This window comes from Thunnus maccoyii, chromosome 6, assembly GCF_910596095.1.
Source record: "Thunnus maccoyii chromosome 6, fThuMac1.1, whole genome shotgun sequence".
NCBI classification, from domain to species: Eukaryota; Metazoa; Chordata; class Actinopteri; order Scombriformes; family Scombridae; genus Thunnus; species Thunnus maccoyii.
Genome location: NC_056538.1, coordinates 35235668 through 35256907, shown reverse-complemented (window position 1 = coordinate 35256907; position 21240 = coordinate 35235668). Strand labels below are relative to the sequence as shown.

The 21240-nt window shown below is 42.5% G+C and overlaps 1 protein-coding gene across 1 annotated transcript in view; it reads right to left on the bottom strand.

The window, feature by feature from the left end:
* Positions 1–58: 58 nt before the first annotated feature.
* The window catches only part of col4a4 (collagen, type IV, alpha 4), a 93025-nt gene continuing 71843 nt past the window's right edge, over positions 59–21240 (bottom strand). The window contains exons 39-47 of the mRNA XM_042413800.1: positions 19265–19336; positions 18997–19125; positions 18806–18913; positions 18571–18726; positions 9432–9680; positions 9164–9280; positions 8782–8970; positions 6397–6680; positions 59–3739 (exon numbers count right to left, since the gene is read on the bottom strand). Coding sequence (XP_042269734.1) covers positions 3482–3739; positions 6397–6680; positions 8782–8970; positions 9164–9280; positions 9432–9680; positions 18571–18726; positions 18806–18913; positions 18997–19125; positions 19265–19336 — 1562 coding nt within the window. The 3' untranslated portion in view covers positions 59–3481. The remainder of the gene's footprint in view (positions 3740–6396; positions 6681–8781; positions 8971–9163; positions 9281–9431; positions 9681–18570; positions 18727–18805; positions 18914–18996; positions 19126–19264; positions 19337–21240) is intronic.

Here is a 21240-nt window from a genome sequence, read left to right as displayed (position 1 = left end):
TACCAAATTATTTACTTGTTTTGATTTTGTTCACTGGAAGTCAAATAAAAACACTGAGTGAAAGTTTGATGCGATTTATTGAAGTGTTGTTCGTTCACAGAGAGTAAAATGTTTCACAAGTGTTAGTGAGAAGTTTCCTCCTACTGAGATTAAAATATCACCGACAGATTTAAATACAACACGCCTCCCTCCGCCCCTCCTCTCATAATAATCAGCTGGAGCCCTGCCCACTTTTCACACCTTATTTTTTCTTTTTAACTTTCATTTTAAGATTTAAAATTTTGTTTTCAACATTTGAAATTTTGATTTTAACATTTTTTAGTCTCTTATTTTCATGTTTTTTATTGGCTCTGATCCTGTTTTCTGCTGGATTCTCAGATAAATGAGCTGAACTCATCATTTTAATGAAAACCTTGAGTATTAAACACCGCCGTCCTCTCAAAGCATTCTGGGTAGTGTTTTTAATGACGAGGCGTTCAGAAATGTGTTAATCTCAGAATCATCAGGAACCTGTTTCATCTTGTAATAAAGTCTGATGGAAGACAGATCATCTATGACATCACTGGCTATGACATCACACACTCTGTGTTTGAGGGGGCGGGACTTGAGCTGTCAGTGTGACTAATCCAATTTGCTGAATGTCTCACTTTTTAACAATGTTTTACACAACAAACATCCATCAGTCAGAAGGATGCCGTTGCCATGGGTTACACGTGTTCATGTATTTGTTATTTTATTTTGGAGGAGGGTGGAGAGGGGCAGGATGTCAGTGTGTCACCATTTACCAAAATAAAATAAAAAGGAACAAATGAAACATCAAATAGCACCACATGAATTCCAGGCTAAATAAATACTCTGATGACATTTACAGTAAAAATATAAAGCGACCAAGTTCAGTACGAAAAACATATTTACAAATCACAGAGAGATGACACGCATGAAACCAGAACTGGAACCGGAATCAGAAACTGAACCACATTGGCTTCACTGTCAGTCTCTGCAGGAAGTCATCCTGTTTGAAACTAAATGATGAAGAAGAAAACTGGCAGAACTATGAAGGTTCTTCTGGAGGTTTGTGGAACGATTTAAAGACACCCGAGAGTCATGAAACATATTTACGGATATTTCCTCAGATCTGAACCAGAACTCTAGTTTAACCATCTTCTGTTGCTTTGCCAGACACTCCTGATTCTTGTTCTGTTCTGGTTCTGGTTCTGGTTCTGGTCAGTTCTGGTTCTGGTTCTGCTTTGATGCTGGACTCAGAGTAACAGCACAATTTTGTGTTCTCTCTGTTTTTACTTTAAAACATGGAAAAAGAACATTAACAGTTGAGCTGAACACGTTTCAAAGTTCATGTCAAACATATTCACAGAAAATACTGACCGACCAATCAGGATGCATCCACTGTCCGTCAGCTGACCAATCAGGATGCATCCACTGTCTGTCAGCTGACCAATCAGGATGTGTTTTCAGTGCAGTTGTCATGTGGGCGATGCTGGAGGCGGGGCTAAAGGTCACTCATTGCCCTCTCTGATGAGGAAAGATCGTCACGCCAACACCACCGACCAATCAGCTGTGACATCACAGGATGTTGCATTACACTGTGGTATGAAAACCTTGTAACTTCTATTTTGATGCTTTTGATCAGCTGACTGATAATGTGAGCTGTGAGTTTTTTTAATAATAAGTATGCTGCCAATCTATCAATATATTTATTGACTTGTAGTGGGAGATACAAGGTTTCCACCCGACAACAGTGAGAAACATAAATATAATTTCAGAAAAATACATCTCTGACTGATTGAAAATGTTTCAATTATTATTGATCAATTATTGATGACTTATTACTGAGTTATTTATGTGTTAATACTGAGTTATTACTGAGTTACCAATGAGTTATTGATGAGTTACTGATGGATATTGATGAGTTATTACAGTATTATCTATGAAGTATTGATAAGTCATTACTGAGTTATTGCTAAGTTATTGGTGAGTTACTGATGAGTTATGTCTGAGTTATCACAGTGTTATAACTGAGAGGTGACTGCTGGTTTGGTGGATGTTGCTGTTCATTGATGGACTCGACCTTCACTTTAAACGTAGTCTAACTAACAAACAGGGCTAAGGCTAAACTAACTTTTCAATGATCTATAAGGAACAAAAGTATTAATAAATATTGATACTTTGGTGACAGTTTGAATTGAAACAGGTAAGCCTATATATGACAGTTGTTACAGATGAAAGATGATCAATAAAGTAAAACATCAGCTCATGCTTCACAGCGTTCAACAAATTACTGATCAATGATAAATCAAGTTTCTTTTGTTTGTAAATTTCTTTTTCTGTTTTCTATCTGAAGGCCTGTGGACACTGAGAATGAACGAGCTGAAAACAAAAGTCTCGATTTTCACCAAATCCTCTGAAAGATTTGAATCACATAAACATATTATATTTCTGGAGAGTGAAGACTGCCCTCTGCTGGAATGAAAAGTGGAAGTGTATCCAGATTTCAGATAATATTCATACACATAAAGGGACAAATTCACTGTTTAAATGCTACAGAAAACAACTTTATGTGGATTATGAAAAAGAAACAAAAAACTCAAAAATATGTCATTATGATTCTTATTAAAGCTGCATTAACTAATTTTGTCCAACAAGGGGCTGAAAAACTCATGTATAGAACATAATAAAGATAATTTCAACCTGGTTACATAAGCAAACATCCAGCAGACACAGAGCAATGTGATCGAATGTTTGAATCATTTTTTATCCTTTCAGCTCTTCTTTGGTCTGACTCTCTGTCTCTAGCTGCTTGATGTTCCACTTTTTTCACCAGCTAACTGTGTGTGTCTGCTGTTTGCTGCTGGAAAGGTAGAGTACAGGTGTACAGGGAGTTTATCAGAAAACACGGAGACTGAGCCAGACAGGAAATTTGCCAGTGAACCAAAACTAGGCGCTAAAAGAGGCGAAAAAGCTCTGCAAAGCTGCAGAGATACTTTAATATTACAGAGATGTGATCCAGTGTTAATATGAAAATATTAAATAAATGAGCTTTAATGTTTACATTTTCATATTCAGGGTCTAAAAGTAAAGGTACCTGTTAGGTTCTGAATCATATTTTAAAAAGATATCAGTGACTCTGAGAAATGCTGTAATTCTCTGTATGATAACGGTTAATCAGATGGCTTATTTATTGACGAATCTCTACCATCTATTCAGAGATTTCATCAAACACTGAGACTTGTTGTGGAATGTAAAATGAATAATATCAGACAACCCAGTTCAAAGCAGTAAGACAAATATAAATTGTGCAGTTTTAGTGTTTGTGCTCCTATTGATTTGAACACGAATGATTGATCGAATTATTATTTGGCAGAGTTATCTTTAACATTAGCGTGACAGTGTCTCCTCACAGAGAGAATCAGACGAGTGTCATCCTGTCCGTCCTCTTGGACTCTGCAGGAGGAGGAGATGCTCCTCACTCCCTCATGCAGACGTTACACCTCCCGATGTTCCTCCTCTGCTGCGGGCCCTCTGTCAATGTGCTGGATGACGTGTCGGAGGACGAGGTCATGCTGTCCACTCTGGTCAGCCAGAAGCTGTAGATGTTGGCAAAGTAGTGGCAGGTTCCTCGAGGCCCCTGGCACTCCACGAAGGGCTGGGCCCTGAAGTCCTTCAGGCAGCTTCCTGATGATGTCAGAGACTGGCCACCACCCTCATCGCCTGCACCTGTATGCTGCAACCACACACAAGAATGACATCATCATTTGATCTCCTGATCTCTAGCCAGCCATCATTTGAGACTTGCTAGTGTCAGGCCAGTCTTCGCATTGCTCTTAGATTAATCTAATGCAAATTAGACAGTTTCACAAAAAACAACCAGTGGTCCCAACAAAAATAGCAAAAACATGGGAAAGAGTTTTTAGAGAGAGCAGTAACCTGTTGGAAATATATATCAAAGATTAGACATAGTCAGTTTATAATGATCCTGACACAGTCTGGCTCTATATTCCTTAGTTGCCATTGTCCACCAGTCCACCAAATGCTTTCAGACTTTTTCCCTGTTTGTTATATTGGACTGAATGGGAGAGGGCCTTTTTTATGGGACACTGAAGTTTGCTTTCACACTAGTGGTGAAATGTGACTAAGGAGTTTAACATTTGTTTCTGTAAGATTTCAGTATTCACATTTTCAACCTCTATGTGCCACATTTGAACAGCATCATCATTAAGCTGCAAACCTGAGTTTGCAGGTCATAGTGTACCTGTGTATCGAGGTTGTATTCATGTATGTTCTTAGACGGGTTAATGGATGACGGTTAATTGTGAAGAGGATTGTGTCTTCCTCAGCCAATCAGCTCCCAGCCTGCCCCTTGTGTCTTGCACCTGTTCCTTGTTGTTTCATTAGTTCAGTTTGTATTTAATTCTTGGTTTTCAATTCAGTCTTTGTTCTGTATTGTTCAGTTTGTTTTGCTCAGGTCTGCTTTGTTCAGTTTTGCTTTGACCTGCACAAGTCTTTAATAAAGGTTAATCTTCAGCCTGTATGTATACATATATATATATATATATATATATATATATATATATATATATGTATACAATAATGTCAGTATTTTCATTATTGATAAATCTGCCTGTTTTGATCAACCAACAGTCCAAAATTAAAAAATATCACATAAGACTAAGACTACATTTTTACTTCAAAAATGACTAAAACAAGTATCGGTATCAATAACATTGCCAAATAATTTTCTGTTGATCAACTAATTAATCAACTAATCATTGCAGGTTTAATATTTCCAATAGGTTACTGCACCCTCTAAGCTCTTCCCCTTCTCCTTGTTTGCATGACAAATTGTTAACAAACCAAAGATTGTGAGCCATGTTATTATGTTATTATTGGGTTTTTTGGGGGGAGTTGTCCAACTTGCATTAGACTGATCTAAGAACAAAGATGAGACTGACACTAACACTGCAGATCATTCTAAAATATTTTTGTGAAACTGGCCCCAATCTCTGCTCTCAGGCCAGTGCTGGTCAGCACTGAAATATCACAACTCACTACAAATTCTGCATGTATATATATATATATATATATACATATATATATATATATATATATATATATATAACATTGATTAGCAGTAGCACCATCAGCAGCAGTATTAATTGCAGTAACAGTACTTCAGTGACAGTATTAGCAGTAGTGTAAATAGAAGTATTAGCTGCAATATCAGTAGTATTGCTGCAGAAGTTGTATTGGTGCATCAGGAGTATTGGTGTAGAAGTAATATTTATGAAATAGTAGTATTGGTGTAGCAGTAGTATTCCTGCAGTAGGAGTATTGGTGTAGCAGTAGTATTGGTGTAGAAGTAGTATTGGTGTAGAAGTAGTATTTCTGCAGTAGAAGTATTGGTGTAGCAGTAGTATTGCTGTAGAAGTATTATTTCTACAGTATTAGCATTGCTGTAACAGTAATATTGGTATAGAAGTTGTATTGGTGCAGCAGTAGTATTGCTGTAGCAGTTATATTGGTGTAGAAGTGGTACTGGTGTAGCAGTAGTATTTCTGGAGCAGTACTATTGGTATAGCAGAAGTAACGGTGCAGCAGTAGTATTGCTGTAGCAGCAGTATTGTTGCAGTAGTAGTATTGGTGTAGCAGTAGTATTGCTGTAGCAGTAGTATTGGTGTAGCAGTAGTATTGCTGTAGCAGTAGTATTGGTGCAGCAGTAGTATTGCTGTAGCAGTAATATTGGTGTAGCAGTAGTATTGCTGTAGCAGTAGTATTGGTGTAGCAGTAGTATTGCTGTAGCAGTAGTATTGGTGCAGCAGTAGTATTGCTGTAGCAGTAATATTGGTGTAGCAGTAGTATTGCTGTAGCAGTAGTATTGGTGTAGCAGTAGTATTGCTGTAGCAGTAGTATTGGTGCAGCAGTAGTATTGCTGTAGCAGTAATATTGGTGTAGAAGGAGTACTGGTGTAGCAGTAGTATTGATGCTGTAATAGTATAGGTGTAGCAGTAGTATTGGTGTAGCAGTAGTATTGGTGTAGCAGTAGTATTGATGCAGTAATAGTATAGGTGTACCAGTAGTACTGGTGTAGCAGTAGTATTGCTGTAGAAGTAGTATTGTTATAGCAGTAGTATTGGTGTAGCCGTAGTTTTGATGCAGTAATAGTATAGGTGTAGCAGTAGTATTGCTGTAGAAGTAGTATTGATGCAGTAATAGTCTAGGTGTACCAGTAGTACTGGTGTAGCAGTAGTATTGCTGTAGAAGTAGTATTGTTATAGCAGTAGTATTGGTGCAGTAGTAATATTGCTGCAACAGTAGTATTGGTGTAGCAGTAGTGTTGCTCTAGCAGTAGAACTAGCAGTACTTGAAGGACACAGTACCCACCATGAGGAAGGAGTATCCGGTCCACAGGCTCCTCCAGTTGGGAGGGCAGTTTGGCTGGTTGGAGGTCTGGCTGTGCAGTGCAACGGGGGAGGAGGGGGCTTCACACACCACACAGCGACTGATGTGGTCTTCGATGGAGGCCCCACCGACAGGTACACTGGGAACTGCTGCCGTTGTCGACAGCCAATAGGATTTGTCGTTGCGGCTGGCATAAGAGCAGGTTCTCTTGTTGCAGGAGGAGAAAGGCATGGTGGAAAAGACACGCATACACGAACCCGCCTGACCTGAAAAGTATGATTATATATATATATATATACATAAGTATTAATTAAGACAAAACGATCATTTCCAACAGCTCAGACCCGTGGTTAGTTTGTGCTGAGAAATGCCTGACTGCATGGACATTTGTGACAGATGGGGGGAGGGATCACATGCTTTAAAGAGGACCCAGAGACTGAGCTCCAGCTGTCAAGGTATCACATCACCCAGTCTGTCTGTGACCTCAGATTCAGGACTGATGTGGATTCTGTCCTGATCCTGGAAAAGCGGAGTAGCTGAAGACCTCATAAGACTTTGTCCATCCTGCAGATGTTTTGTGGACTTGGAGGTTTGTGAGTGTCCCAGAGGTGGAAGAAGTACTCAGATCCTTTACTTCAGTAAAAGTACGAATACAACAATGTAAAATACTCCATTACAAGTAAAAGTCCTGCATGAAAAATTCTACTACAGTAAAAATACATAAGTATAAGCTTGTTACTGTTGTAGCTCTGGAGGTGGAGCTAGCTTGAATTACTTTATATATAGTTAGCTAGTTTGGTCCAGTGGTTCCCAACCTAGGGGTTGGGCCCCTCCAAAGGGTCACTAAAAGGGTAATTAATTTTACAAATACTTTAGGCTATTTCATTACGAATTGAAAAGGTCATATACATTTTAAAATTCATCAATAAACTAACAGCTACAACAAACAACAATCTAATTAACACATTTAAATAATTTGATTATTGTAGAAGAAGAACATTCAGTAAAAGTTAAAAACGAATTTTGTGTAATAATGTGTTGTATTAGTTACGCTACTGTGAATAAAGAAACGGATCGCTCACACCCTTTCAAGAAGGAAGATACAGTACACACACACAACTCACAATCAGCACACATCCTGTAGACTTTCATGGTGTGCTGTCCACACACTGCATGTAGGAACTTCATGCATATTGTTTTGTTTTTTTGTGCACTTGCGTTTTACTCTGCAATTCTTCTTCTTCTCTTCAGACATGGTCAGCAAGATAGGTCTATGTGATGTTTGTGTAGGCCTAGTGATGTGCTCACTGTGTAAGTGCTTGCAGAGCTCCATGATGAACCTCTGCTCCCACAGCATCCGAGAGCTGCTGTGATGATATGGGCAAGGTGGGTTGTGTCACCAGAAGCCTGGGCCTTTTTTGGGATGTCAGCTCCTCGTCCACAGATGAAGATTCGTCGTCAGTTGAAAATGGTCTCTCCCCCATCCGATTCTCCCTCACTCATGTCCTAAAGCATTGCCAGAACTTCTTGTCCATTCATCCATCTTCTGCTCTGGTTCATGTTTCCAAATCAATCGATAGATCAATCAATTGACCGACCGACCAACTGACTGACTGACCGACTGACCAACTGACCACTCAGTCATTCTGTAAGTCAGTCTGTCTGTGTGTCTGTCTATCTATCTATCTGCTAGCTCTAGCTTGTGATATGGCAGCTTGCTTATCAAAAGACATCAAAACAATGGGTGTTGCATAGCAACCAGACCCCGAGTATTGAGCATGGTATTATACAGCAGTCTCTATGAAGGGTAAAAATGACCCATTGGTGGTTCAATGTATAAATGATCATAATTTTTTTCTTTTTATCCCATGCCCCCCATAATTCACCAGGTGATTAATAAACCCATTTTAGGAAAAGTCATGAGATGTAGGTGTTTTATTTTATTTTAGTTATATGCATTTGAAAATGCTGATGCGGTAAAAATGACCCCTTGGCTCATAGACCAGTACTTGAGTAAATGTACTTAATTATTTCCTAAACAAACTAATGTGACCAAACTCTTCATGTTGAAGGAACATGTCACCCAGTGCAGCGGTGTGGCTCACTGACATGTTTTTGGACAACAACGCAGGCATATTAAGAATATATACAAATAAGATAATATCAGCTTTGATACACACACAATACTTGTTAGTAGATCAGTTCATTGTTGGTTTGGATCCAAACATGGGATTTGCTGACAAGAAGAAAAATATAGAAAATCACCAGAATTATAATTTAACAGCTTGGAAACCTTGACATGTGTATGTGTGTGTGTGTGTGTGTGTGTGTGTATTATTGTGTTTGTGTGTATGTGTTAATGTGTACCTAGGTCCTGTGTGTAGGCCCTCTCCTGACCCTCTAGGTACAGCAGACTGTATCCAACCCACAGAGTCCTCATTCTTTGTGGACAGGAGGGAACCATGTTTGACTGGCTGTGTATCACCAACAGGAAGCCGGAGTTCAGGACTTTGGATTCTCCGCAGGGTCCAGGGTCACCGACTACACCTGGATCACCTGGGACACGAAGACCCGAGTAAGTCACATCAGTGCTATAACACTGTGGTGGATATTATTATCACCTGTGAGGTGTTTCTTTGTGATCCTGCAGTCAGGATCAGCACTGATTCTGGTTTATTACTTAACATGAACAGAAGGAGTGAAGTCAAATAAAACAGAAATAACAAAAACTGACAGGTGCAGGTCTCACCCTTGGCTCCCACAACTCCAATCTCCCCCTGCAGGCCTGGATTTCCTTGGTCTCCATCTGGACCTGGTGGCCCCATGGGGCCTTTTTGTCCTTGAGACCCTTGGTTCCCCTTCTTACCTGAAACACATCATTAACCATAACCATAACAAGTACTCAGACTGTAGTTTCCGGCCTGAAGCTTTTATTTTGGTGGTTGTAAAGCATATTTCTTTTTGTTGGGATGACTGCAGTGAAATCAGTTCTGACCTGGTCCTACCCCATTTCTCACCTTTGAGTCCCGTGAGGCCGTTTTCTCCTTGGAGACCAGTGCATCCAGGCTGACCGGGGGGGCCAGGGGGTCCAGGTGGGCCCGGTGGGGCTTCATGGCAAGTGGGGCAAGTAGAGTTTCGGCCCTTCTCCCCCTTGGGACCCACTTGTCCAGCAGATCCCTTTAGTCCTGGAGGCCCAGCAGGACCAGGACAACCTCCAGGACCTCGATTTCCAGGTAGTCCCATCAGGCCTGGAGACCCTCGTTTACCTGATCGCACACACACACACACACACACACACACACACACACACACACAAGAGGACAAGAGGAGGACAAGAAGTTGTCTCTATGTGGACACTGTGTAGACCATTGTGTCGTACACCAATAAGACTGAGTAATGTTCTAAGGTTTAGCTGCAGTTCTCTATCATGTTGAGACTATCTCTCCACCTTACATATTCCATATGTACAGGGACTGACTCCCATGCGGGCAGGTGATGTGAATACTCTTAAAGACAAATCACCTATGGTGGCCATGCACTGATTAGCAACACGTGGTTATAGAAGCACCATGCGTGGCCTCTCTCAGAAGTGTGTGTATCTTGACATTTGAGTTGTGCATGTTTTAGCATGTGTTTTGACATCAGAATTGTCCACTTAGGAATAAGAGAGCTGGTCTATGGGCGCCTCTCTGGATCGCTGCATTGTCTTTTCTACACAGCCTGGTGGAAGCATGGCAGCTTGCTGCATTGGCTTTGCCGATCTGCTTGCATAGCCATTGTCTCATGTGAAATCTGACCTTGTCAGAGGAAGCAGTGGGCGTGCTTCCCAGCTGAAAGCTACATCACCTTGGCCAAGTGTAGCTTGTGTGTATCAGTGGCAGCACCATCTAATGTCCACAGCCATTGTCTCTCATGGAATCTGACCTTGTCAGAGGACAAAGGCAGGCGTACTTTAGCCGCGGGTAATTCCAAAGGGAAAAAAAGCAGAGTAACTGGCACACATCCACGGTTCACTTGGCATCCTGTTTCAGCGTGTTGAATGTATAAGGGGTGAATAGTGCCACTGAGTGCATACTTTCCTTTTCAGTTCACAAGCATTCATATATTTTTTGTTGTGCAGAGAAAATGGAAAGCCGAGTAGGCCACACCTGTTTGGGCTGTGGAATAAGGCTGCCAATGGGGGATGGTCATGATCAGTGTTTGCATTGCTTAAGGGCTGGATCACTAAATCACTTCATACCCTGGGTGTGGCTGTCAGGAAAGGGTTGGAAATGCCCTCCCCTGTGGCTACAGGTCAGCCTCATCTACTACCCAGAACCTTAACCTCCACCCTGGTAGGGCAGAGGAGCTGGATCTGGTATGCCCCATGTTGGATGCATCGGATGAAGAGGACATCCTGGGGTTTTACTCAGAGGGCAAAGACCTCCCCCTAGGTCACGTGTGTGTAGAGCCAAAGCAGGTAGAGGAGGAGCAGGAGCAAGAGCAGGAACAACCACCTCCCCTCATTCACCAGCTCATTACTCTGGTCGCTCAGATTGCAAATCAAAATGCCAGCTGAGCAAGGCTGGAGGGCCTCCCATTTTGATGATGAAGAAGTGGGTCAATCGCGATCTTTTTCTGTAGCTCTGCTTCCTGGTGCTCAGACAGTTTGCTAAACCATCTGAAGCCCATCGCTGGTCAGGTTTATGTAGTTGGCTAGCATGTGTGCACAGTCAGGAAAGGATTGGCTGTGGACCACCTCCTCCCATGGATCAGGCCTTAGGGGCCTTGGTGTCCCCCACCAAGTCTGTCTTTGGACAGCTGTGGTCCCCTAAGCAGGAACACTAAAATGTTGGATGCCATGCTCACCAGAATCCATGGAGCTGTGGAAATCCAGGGACAGCTGGTTAATAGGGGGGTATTTTGGCATTCTATCAGCACCAACTGGCCAAACAGTTGGAGGAGGGAGGCGAACTAGCTGCTGAGGTGCAGCAGGTGTCCTCACTCCTAGCTCAGCTGATAAAAGAACAAGCGGTGGCAACTGGCAGGACCATGACCCCTCTCTGGATGGTGAGGTACCACCCCCTGACTTTCTCATGGCTGCAGGGGGAAGACCAGGCCCGTCTGTTTAGGCTGCCTGTAGTGCCATCTGCCATGTTTGGGCCAGATACAAATAAAATGCTCCAGCAGGCCCAAGATGCTGCCGGTGTGCTCAGGAGATGTCTGGTATTCTCCGGCAGGGCTGTGAACAGTGTGTCTCAACAGATTGGCTTCTGGGGCTTCAGGTAACCTAAGGGTCATTTGGAGGCCAACCTGGTGTGGTAGAGCTAAATGCAGTCAGTGGAGTGTGCAGGACCTGGGCCAGAGCCCCCCCAAGTCTTCCCCTCAGTCCTGATGGTTCTAAAACTCAGCCTGCCCTTGCCGTCTCTCACTACAGTGCTTGTCCTGGGAGACCCCTGGGGTGGACCCCTGGGTGGTTTCCATCATGACTCAAGGTTATTGTTTGCAATTTCTGCATCCACCCCCACTGACAAGGTCAGCTACCTTTTCAGTGGTGGCAGACTCTCAGGCCAGGGGGGTTCTGGCTGCAGAGATCTACACTCTTCTGGCAAAGAAGGCCATCAGAGAAGTAAAGCAGAATGATCAGCAGGCTGAGTTCTATTCATGTTACTTCCTCATTCCCAAAAAAGATGGGAGACTCAGAGCAATTTTGGATTTGAGAGGGCTCAACAAGTTTTTGGGACGCCTATGATGCAAGATGTTGACTGTGCAGAGGATTCGACAGGCCATCCTCCAAGGCAACTGGTTTGTCATAATCGACCTAGAGGATGCATACAGATGCAGTCGCCAAGAATTGCCGGCTGATTTGTGACAGGTCTGTGACAGGGCCCATACAGGTCTGGCAGATCCTTGCTGGGTCCTTGGCTATAATCAGATCCCCCCTGATGATGTAGTGAATGCAGCCCCGACTCATAACACCCATAAGCACCATGTTTGGAAACCAGTTGCAATGCTTTATCTATCCACGAGGAGGAGCTATGACTATGCCTAGGGCCGCTGGACATTTTCATTGACTTGATTAGACTGATCATTGATTGATTAGCTGTTATTATCATATGTGATGTGTTTGTGGGAGGCTGCTTCCCACACAAAGCATACTTTAAGTGAAGTGCTTATTATCATAAATTCATGAAACTCTTATGCTTAAACTTTTTGTAAAACACTGATACAGATATTTGAGTGAGCAAGCGAGAAAGCTGAAACACACTTCTAATAACTGATTTTACATCTATTCTGTGCCATGAAAGCACCAAGAGTTGCGTTGTTCAACAGAACAGCATGAAAAATGAAAGCAATATGGGTGGGAAAAGAATGATATACAGTTACCAATAACTGTGTATGATGGTGTGCCTTGCACTCAGATCTGTGTAGCTGATCTGCTGTTAACAAGGCACAGAATTTGAAGTCACAGAGTAGCCAGCATGCCAGTACTGTAACACACCAGAACACCAGCAATGTTTTTTATACGTGTTTACCATCAATTAAATTGTCTTCTTTCATAAATGAAGTGTAAAATGATATACTATTTATAATGACATCAGTTGAACTGGACAGTGTAAAACATATTTTGTGCTTGCAAAATAAATGGCTTCTTCCAGGACAATGATCCAAAGTACACCACAGCTGCAGCTTGTATAATGTCAGAGGGGATCAACTGGGTAAAAAACTCCGCCAGAGTCACCAGATTTGAATCCTATTGACAGGCCCAGTTCCAGAACAAAATGACTTAGGGTGCATCTGAAATTTAGTTGAGGTGCACTAGTAGCTACAGAATGGGACGGCAACAGCAATGGAAAATAGTATAGCACCTACTGACATAAAAGATCATGAGAGGACATAAAATAGACAACCTGCACAATAATAATGTGGTGGTTGTAAATTTATTTTTGTTCTCCTTTTAAAACAAACAGAAAATAATTTATTTGCATATTCATTATTTAACTCATGAAATCATAAAATGTTTCAAACTAAATACTTGCTGCAACAACGTATTAATGAATAATTAATGATTCTTACAGTATCTGCTGTCAACAGGTGCTTTATACTATATGAAAAGCTTCTTCTTTGGTTCATTAAATCCCTGCAGCATATGTTGATATATGTCATGATTTCGATTCTAAATCAAAAATCAATCAAAATGAGTGTTTGATTTTGATCTTTGAAATCAAATGTAGGATCAGAAATTCTTCCTGTTTTTTTTCTCTCCACCCCCGCCTACTTGCATGCATCTGGTGCGCACTCAAAAAAAAAAAAAATGATGACACAGCATAGCTTAGCTGTAGCCTGCAGCTGTATTACTTTGAGACAACATGGCTACTGCTGGAGTCGGAGATGATGGAGAAACAACAGCACTGGAAAAATCCTCCTGCTTCTCTGAAGTCACTGGTGTGGAAACATTTTGCCTTCCCCGTGAGTTGTGTAAACAAGAACATGTCGTTGACAGAAAAACTACAGTTTGTAGGCTCTGCTACACACTTCGGTAAAGTTGACAGATTCGAACTTCCCTCGAACGACAAGCCACATTTGCCCTCTCACACACACACTAAAACGCTGATGGCAGAGGCTGCCATGCAAAGTGCCAACCTGCTCATCAGGAGGATCTAATCATTCACACACATTCACACACTTGAATGGAGCAATTTGGGGTTCAGTATCTTGCCCAAGGACACTTCAGCATGTGGACTGGAGGAGCTGGGACCACCAATCAAACCACCAATCTTCTGATTAGTGGACAACCCGCTCTACCTCCTGAGCCACAACTGCAAAGAGGTGGTGCAAATGCTGTTGTGTAACATTAATTACTAAACTATGTGACAATTCAGGAGGTGAGATAGGAATTATTGTTGAAATAGCGTCATTCTGATATAATCATATAAATGGTTTCACCAAGTCAATTTCCTTATTTTTTTTATTTTGTTGTAATAGTAAGTAACTGATGGAAAAAACGGCCGTTGTGTTATGGGTCAAAATTGACCGGATGTGCTTTCCAATGAAAAAAGAAAAAAAGTCAAAAAAGTGGCACCAGGACATCATACTTGGAATTGGGGGAAGCAGCACCTTGTGAACACACAACACATAACGTGTTGCTGTTTTTTTTTAACAATTAGTTGAAGAAATAAATAATGAAAAAATACTTTGACGAAGCTGTTTATATGATCGCATCAATCTAATGTTTTTTCAGTCTTAATTCTACTCTATCTCATGTTATAAATTGTCTCATAATCACAACATGTGATGCAACAGTGTTAGCACTGTAAGGCATTTCAACAATAAAACATGAACCACTGAAAAACTGAATACTTTATTCATACTTTAAGCATTATTCCATTATTTCTGTGCATTTGCTGAAATAATTTAGTTTGCTCTTGTTGATAAAATCACTGATGTGCCAGCAGAGTGACACTGCTTCAGAAACAGATGTGATTCTGAGACATCTATTCTCATCATATCAACACCAACCTTAAGGCTGAATTTTTGGGGAAGTGTGTCTAAAATGATGCAAAAGACATCGATAATATTTCTATTTGATGGAATGGTGTAACCATAAAAACAAAGAGTAGACTATTTAGTTTTTTATTTAGTTTGGGAGACAGGGACAGAGATTCCACTGGTTCCAGTCTGATATACAGTGAAGAAGTAACTGTGCTTTTATTCTTCTGCTGTTAAGAAGGCATCTACAGTAGGCATAAAGTAGACTACTCTTGCTGAATATACAAGAAGACCCTAACTCAACAACTGACAAAACTGTCTGGTGACTTTCTCCACGAGAGACAAAGGATCGAATCTCTTACAGGTTATAGTGGTGTTTTGAGTAAGAATAAGATAAGACACACCTCTGTGGGGGTTTCCTGTGGGTGAGAAAGTTGGCTCTATCACAACATGACGACACTATGACGTGTCTAATATTCCCTTTGTTGCTGGTTCCCTTCTCATACTGTATGTTATTTGGTTGTATAAAATGTCCTCTTTCACTTGTTTTTGGAGTCATACAAAACATTGCAAACAGGAAAATAAGATAAAAAACAATATGACTTAATTTGCCTGTTAATTCCCACATTCCCAAACACATCATTAGCATTTGAGTGAACCTTTTTGTTTGCACTTACTTGGCCATTGTTGTGTCATCCTAACAGGTCTCCCAGCCCCCCAATAAGAAAAACTGTGTTTTGTGAATAGAGCATCCAAGCTTATTTCACTGTTAATACAGTGTAAATGAGAAAAAACAACAATTAAATGTGATCCTTGCTCAGTAAATAAATACTGGTACTTGGGAATATATCAATAATAATAGTATTATTGAATTTTGGGGAAGTGTGTCTAAAATGATGCTCTGAACCAGATCCCAGCAATTTTGAGTGGCTGGTACTGTATTTTCAGATCCAAATATGGGAGGGACACAGACCCTACCTCAGGTTTGCCTTCAACGGCAGAACGTTCGAGTTCTGTATCCTCCCATTCAGCATACTGCTGGACCCCCGCACGTTCGCAACATGCATGGACGAAGTCCCGTGACCCCTCAGCAATGTCTCCATCGTCAATCACCTGGACAACTGGCTGTCATGTACCTGCTCAGAGGAGCAGTGCTGCAACAATGTGACCCGGCTCCTGCAGCACTTAGAGCACCTAGGCCTGCACCTCAACAGGAGGAAGAGCAGGCTCCAGCCCTCACAGTCCCTAACTCCTGGAAGACAGGCTGTCCTAAGGCTTGTCCCACTTATGTTCAGGGGCTTGGGTAACCTGGAAATTGTGCCTCTGCCTCTTGGGGTTGATGGCAGCCACAGTGCGCATTGTGCCCCTAGCTCTTCTGAGCATGTGCCCAGTGCAGCTTTGCCTCCTGAGCCTTGGACTTTTCCCAGAGAACTCTGCAAGCCATGGAGCTTGTGACACACAGACTGCAAGTAGCTCTCTGTTGGTGGGAGCAGCCAGACATCTTAACATGAGGCAATGCACTGGGGCCGGTGTTGCGTCACCAGGTGTTGTCATCTGACACTTCCTGGGTAGGCTAGTGAGCTGTCCATGAGGGCAAAGGCATCAGCGGCCACTGGCATGGACCCTGGTTAGCACAGCACATCAATCTTCTGGAAATGCAGGCTATCTATCTAGCTCCTCTGCACTTCCTGCTACAGCTGAGGAACCACCATGTGCTGGTGAGAATAGACAGTACAGTAGTAGCAGCATATATAAACAGACAGGGGGGCCTGGGCTCCCCTCACTTTTGCAGATTGGCTCTGACAATATGGGAGTGGGCACATCCACAGTTCAATACCCTGAGGGCAATGCATGTGCTGGGTCAGGCAAACCTTGCAGCAGATCGGCTCTCCAGGGGGGACCCCTCCTCAGAAAATGGAGGCTGCATCCAGAGGTTGTAAGCAAGATCTGGTACCGCTTTGGTACAGCCATAGCCAATCTCTTAACATCCAGGGAGACAGCTCACTGTCCCTTCTTTTTCTCCATAAGGAGAGACATTCCTCCCCTAGGCACAGATACAATGGCACATCAGTGGCCACAGGGCCACCTGTATGCCTTTTTTTCTCTTCATCCTCCTGCACTCACTCCTACAGAGAGTCCAGGTGGAAGAGTTGAGCCTCATCCTGGTGGCCCTCAGTTGGTCCCTGATGATCTGGTTCTCTGCAATTGCACCCTGCCTTCAAGGACACCCTTGGGAGCTCCCTGACCAGCGGGACCTCTTCTCCCAGGCCCACAGAACTCTTATTCATCCTTTTCTCCAAGGGCTCAGGGCTCAGGGCTCAATTTCTCACCGAGGGGTTACCCCAGTCTGTGGTTAGCACTCTGCAAGGAGCCAGGGCTTCATAAAGCATCAAGTTTTAATCATGGTTCAACTCGAGACAGGTGGATCCCCTCTCCTGCGTGGCCCATGACATCCTCCAGTTCCTCCAGGGAATGTTGGATGTGGGCAAGTCTCCCTAAACTTTAAGGGGAATGGTGGCAACCATTAAGGCAGCCCGCACTGGGCCTTGGAGACTGGCAGAAGGTTGTTGCAACCTTATTTTTCAGTTTCTTAAAGGTACTCATAGGGTTACTCCCTACCACTGAAGGCCAGCTGTCCCCACATGGGATTTGGAAGTGGTGCTATCAGCCTTGCAGCATGAGCCATTCAAGCCGTTGGAAACAGTTGGGCTGGAGTGTGATACTGGGGTGGTGCTGCACCTGAACCCTTCACTCCACCTTAAAGTCTGGTCCAAGTCCCACACACACCAGTCAGTGCCTTAATGGTGTATCTTCATCTGACACATGCCCACAGGACAATAGACCAGCTTTGTCTGTTACAAACCTAACTGCCTTGGGCAACCAATCTCCAAGACTAGGCTCTCTCAGTGGGTTATGGATGCAATCCAACAGGTGTATAAGAGGGTGGGCAGGCAGGCCAGCGCCAGTAGGGGTGTGTGCACATTCCATGCAGGGCCTCGCTACCTCATGGGCCTCATGGCCTCTTGTTCAACCCGTCCACCTTTATCAGGTTCTACTACATAAATGTGGCAGCCAGTACCCCATTCACTGAGTCACTGATTCATTGAGTTTAGGTGTAATGCAGCAGGGCATGGCCTGACATACCATGCCTCTGTGACCACAGCTCTTACAAGAAATGACCTTGGCTTGGAGTGATGTCTTTTTCTTTCAAAGCTAGCCTTCTACCCATTTACTGGGTGGAAGGCCACTATTGGCTGACCTTAGCATCTAGCGGGACCAGCTAAGCCTTGGTGGGATCTTGCACCTAGGCCATGGGTATGTATATAGTGTATATTTGTAAACAGTTAGCTTTTATCTGAGCACATGGATGAGCACTCTGGTGGCAGCTGCCATTCAAGAGCAATTTCAGGGTCCTGCAGGAGCAGCTGGGTCTGTTTGTGTGTCTTACAGAGTCCCCATACATATGGGATAGGTAGGGTGTAAAGGTAGTCTCTCTACTCAGAGAACTTGGGTTACACATGTAACCTTCCATTCTCAGTTGTAGCTGCAGTTCTCAGGTGTAGCTGTAGTGCAGGTGTAATTGTAGTGCAAGTGTAGCTGTGGTCTAGGTGTAGCAGGTGTGTGTGGGAGACTGATCTGGTCCAGTGCAGACCTGTCAGCAGAAACATGTTGGGATATCAGTCTCACCTTTCAACCCAGGATTTCCGGCTATGCCTGGCAGTCCTTTGGGCCCCAGAGACCCATTTTCTCCCTTCGGACCCTGGCATCCTGGGCCCCCATTGTCCCCATCATCTCCAGGTATGGGAGGGTTGGGACCTGGCTCCCCCATGTCACCAGGGCACCCTGAAACACCAGACCCAGGTCAGAGATGAGTCAGTGACATCTCTGTCAAACTATTCAGTGTGTTAAGCTAAAGTCTGACCTGGATCTCCATCTGGTCCAGGGCAACCGGGATCTCCAGGAAGTCCTGGGATTGGGCCTTTACAGTCTGGTCCTGGTCCACCTGGAGGTCCACAATCACCTGGTGGTCCTATAACAACATGTAAAGACCACAAATCCTCATGAACAGGACATTTACATCTGGAACCTGCTGAGAACTGCACTGCTACAGACCTTTGGGTCCTGGGGGGCCTTTAGGTCCTGGGGGCCCGGGCTGGGATGAACCACAGGGGCCTGGATGGCCTGGAGGTCCCTTATCCCCTGGAAGACCTTGGCAACCTTGAGGACCTTGAACACCTAGACCTACAGAGACGGACAGACAGACATTATGAGGGTTTTTGTGATGCTGATGACTTGACAGAAATAAACACAGACATAGACATAGACATAAAAGTCTAAAAATGATCTTTGAGATGTTTGTAAGTAGGCATATGAGTGTGACCTCTGGTCCCCATGTCTCCTTTCACTCCTTTCAGTCCATCCAGTCCATGAAGTCCCAGCGGTCCAGGAGGACCTGGTGCAACAAAATAATCTCTTGATGCTCACAAATCTCCACAACATAAAATATATACGCTAAACATTACAACAACGACCTGAAACTGTACATGTTTAGGTTCAGCTACAACAATAACCGTCGACATGTAGTTCTGTAACTATGAAACATGTTTGGTGTTGATGTTTGGGTAGCACTTGACATTCCAGCTCAATAATAACAGGGTAATAGTAGGGTAATATTTTGATAATTGAGAGGTAATAATAATATACATATACATACTTTAACGCAGGATCTTTGGAGTATGAATTTAGGTGTCTCCATCCAATTGGCTGGTTTGGTGGGTTCGACCTGGGGAGTGTCTGCTGCTGATTGGTCCCGACATAACACCCAACCTTTTAAAATGGCCCAGATTCCAGCAGTCTGGTAGCAGCGCTTTGTTCTGTCCTCGGCGTCCAAGCCCTTTTTGTATTTTGCACAACTTTTGTAAATAGAAATCTCACATTTATTTTCTTTGTGAATAGTGCTTAAGTTGTAGGGGTGAGCTTGTATTTTCTTTTGCACTGTTTTATCCTGTTTTTGTTTTATCCTTGGAAGTTTGGCTTAGTACATATAATACAATTAACAAGTAATAGCTTGGTATTAACAATGGGTATAACTAGGAAATATTAGAGACAGATCTGGAGACAGATGAAGGTTAGGTGATGTCAATCTGCTTAATGAACTGAGCTGAACTGCTTTTTTGTCAATTTCATGCAATTGACAGACTAAATAGCAGAATCTGGCCTGGCATTGCTGTGTGACATGTTAGCTCAGTGCATAGCATGTCTGTCTTACAAACATGAGGGTGCAGGTTCAATTCCACCCATTGCAGAGTTTAATCTTGCTAGATTTTTCAATTGTGTTCAGCTTCCAATTATGCAATCTAAATTCGCTTTCAGCAATCACACGTTTTCTAGTTAGATTTTAGAATAGTTGTTTATTGAATGAAGCGTTTGTTAACTTTGTTAATTTTGCTAAGTTTAATAAACACTGTTATATCTTTAAAGAGAAGTTCTTCTGTCATTATTGTGTGTAATATTGTGAAAAGTGGCTGATTGAAGGAGTCAGAGCTCGAATTCAACCTTCTTTGTTCATCCTTGAATGTTGATATCTCTCAGATATTAACATTCTAGGTGAACTCCTTTTATGAGACTACCTGGTTTGGTTATTGGTCCCGGTTTGCGGGTGGTGCCCCGTATTTGTTAATTCATGTTAATAATTCTATTAATTGTTATAATTAGTTAATTATCTTTGATAATTGATAATTATTGTGAATAATCAACTGTGTTCCTCCAACAGTTGGTGCCCGAATTATTGATTAATGTTAACAGTATCTTGATGTCATAATTCATAATTATCTATGATAATTATGAAACGCACACACACCAAACGCACTACTGCCCGTCTCAACACAGCCAATGACATTTTCTTCCCACATATTCTTGTCCTTAACATTCTTGCCTTTTCAGACTGTGTTGTTGCAATTAATCCCCTTCACATTAATTCCAGATTTATTCCAGGTTTCATAACAAAGCCAATTGTAAAAAACAGTATCATGTCACTCTAGCAATGAAAGATTTACAACCAGTCATACTTAACCCTATAAAAAGTTTAAGTACAAACTCAACTGCTGTACAGTTAAACTATGCACAAGTAAAGAATGTAAAGTATTGATTGTCAGTGACAGCAGGATATTATTTATCCTCATTAAAGGGATACTCCACCCAGAACATGATCCTACCTCATTTTCCTTCCTGTTTGGAGCCAGTAAACTCATTTTTTAAAATCCTTTTTTTTCTTTATAAAGATGTGTGTCTTTGTAACTTCTTTGTAACTTCCACATGCTATTTTTTTCTAACAATGAACAGAATCTTTAATCTTCA